At 39.6% G+C, this 2,385-nt stretch overlaps 1 protein-coding gene across 1 annotated transcript; it reads right to left on the reverse strand.

Annotated features, from left to right (window-relative positions):
• Positions 1–670: 670 nt before the first annotated feature.
• On the reverse strand, positions 671–1,603 carry LOC138296967 (olfactory receptor 2D3-like). Its single transcript, XM_069236483.1, has one exon. It carries the CDS (start codon positions 1,601–1,603, stop codon positions 671–673), a length of 933 nt encoding a protein of 310 aa, XP_069092584.1.
• Positions 1,604–2,385: the final 782 nt, after the last annotated feature.

Consider the following 2,385-nt stretch of genomic DNA (forward strand, 5'->3'; position numbering starts at 1 on the left):
ATCAATCCTCCTTTAAAACATTTGACCACTGTGTCTTTTAATCTGTTGTATTCACTGTGGGCCTGATTTAGTTTTTGGCAGAGGGGAATACTCTGTCACAAACATGACGGATATCCCATCCATCATATTACAATTCCATTATATCCTGCAGAGATTGTAATAGAGTGACAGGATAGCCGCCACATTTGTGATAAAGTAGTACATCAGCTGAGATCTATGATTTAATTCTTCATCGCAGATTAGTTAATCCGTCACAACGATGATGGATATCCCATCTGCCGAACTCTACATCCTGTTCTCCTCTATGGGAATTAGATTTCGGTGGATGGGCTATCCATCACAGTTGTGAAGAAGTAACCCATCTGCCAAGTTCCAAATCAGGCCCTAAACGTTAACTGTACATTTGTGTTCATCCAAGGGATCTAAAAATCCTTTCCATTTTTTAAAGTGAACTGCGTTGAAACTATTTGAATTAAAAGGCTTTTGGTTACTCATCTAGTGGCCCTGAATGTAATAGCTTCTTTGCAGCAATTCTACTGATGTAGTAGAAAGTTTGATTGAATATCACATTCACCACAGTTAATTTTACAAAGTCTCTTCCTTTTCTTATCTAACAGGTTAACTGCATTGCATTCACAGGAGCTCATAAACACAATATATTTATGACAAATTAATGAGAACCATTCCACCTCATAAGTTTCTTCAGAGCCACCTTGACATCCTTGTTTCTCAGACTGTAGATCAAGGGGTTCAGCATTGAAGGCATCACAGTGTAAAACACAGAGATCACTTTATCCTCATTTACAGTTTTCTCAGACACTGGTTTCATGTACATGGAGATGGTGGTGCTGAAGAATATGGTGACAACAATCAGGTGTGAGGCACAAGTAGAGAAAGCTTTGTGTCGGCCTGTAGAGGAGGGTATTCTTATGATGGTAATGATGATGCGGATATAGGTGAAGAGAATGAAGAAGACAGGAATCAATAGCACAATAACCCCACCAATGAAATTAATCATCTCAGAGACATAGGTATCACCACATGCTATCTTTGCAAAAGCAGTGGACTCGCAAAAGAAATGGTCAATAACATAGTGGCCACATAAGGGCAATTTCAGTGCGCCCATTGTGCCCAGGAATGACATTAAGCTCCCATTTAGCCAGCTGAAGACCACCATAAAAGTACAAACAGACTTTCTCATAATGTTTGCATAATTCAAGGGAAAAGTTATGGCTACGTAACGGTCGTATGACATGACTGCTAGGAGAACGCATTCTGTGCTACCCAGGAGTAGATAAGTGAACATCTGAATACCACATGCGATGAAGCTGATTTTCCTTTTGACAAGTAGTTGGACCAACATGTTAGGTAATATCGCTGATGAGTAGAAGATGTCTACAAAAGAGAGGTTGCTCAGGAAGAAGTACATTGGAGTATGGAGTTTAGGATCAATAATGCAGGCTGTCACCAAGATAACATTACCAATAACAGTGACCATGTAGATAGGTAAAAATACAATAAAGAGAACAATCTTTATTTTGGGGTCCTCAGAAAGTCCCAGGAGCAGGAATTCTGTGGCTGAACTACTATAACTTCCATTCATGATGTTAATTTAGTTCCTGATGGCGACTCTGTTAAGAAATTAGGAAAAATGCACTGTAAATGAGGTTAGAGATGACATTTGTATTGTATCTGCAACACTATATGGACAAGTGAGATTGTCTTCACTATCATGAGAGGGTGAGAAGGATTACTGTAGAGCTGGCAGGACATGTTCACCTGTCTGATGAATGACAAATCTAGGAACATATGTTTCTTCAATGTGCTACATGCCATCTTCTGCACCTTTTCTACTGTGTTCCCCTGTATTTTTTACAAAGTAGGTGGCGTCATTAAGCAGTGCCGTTAGAGAGATCCCCCAACTCTTCTCCTGTTCAATTCATGGGCAAATAACACGTATTTAGTCTTCTAGAAGCTTTTTGAGTTAGAAGCAGAAATTGAACCTAAATAGCATTGCCTATAATGTCAATTAGTATGGGTTTTGGTCAGATGTATGTATGTCAGCATTGTGCTTGAATGTGATGAGGAAGAAGAATTTCAATGTCTGCACTGAAACGTTGAGAACTTACTATCCAAAATTCTCCATAATTCTTGTTGATGTTCAATGAAGCATCATGCACTGTGAAACAAGCCCACCATAACAGTTGCAAGAGGGGTCCTCTGGCAGGCTGGGTTGTGGGGCTGGCATCAAGAATGAGCTGTAACACCACCACTCCACACAGATAGAGAGCTTGAAGAAAAATAATTCATGTGGTAGCCGCACCAGGAAATTAAAAAGGAAAGGATGCTGATTTACAAACTGTACTTTGGAGAACTTTAGTAATA

Source organism: Pleurodeles waltl, chromosome 5 (assembly GCF_031143425.1).
Source record: "Pleurodeles waltl isolate 20211129_DDA chromosome 5, aPleWal1.hap1.20221129, whole genome shotgun sequence".
Classification (NCBI taxonomy): domain Eukaryota; kingdom Metazoa; phylum Chordata; class Amphibia; order Caudata; family Salamandridae; genus Pleurodeles; species Pleurodeles waltl.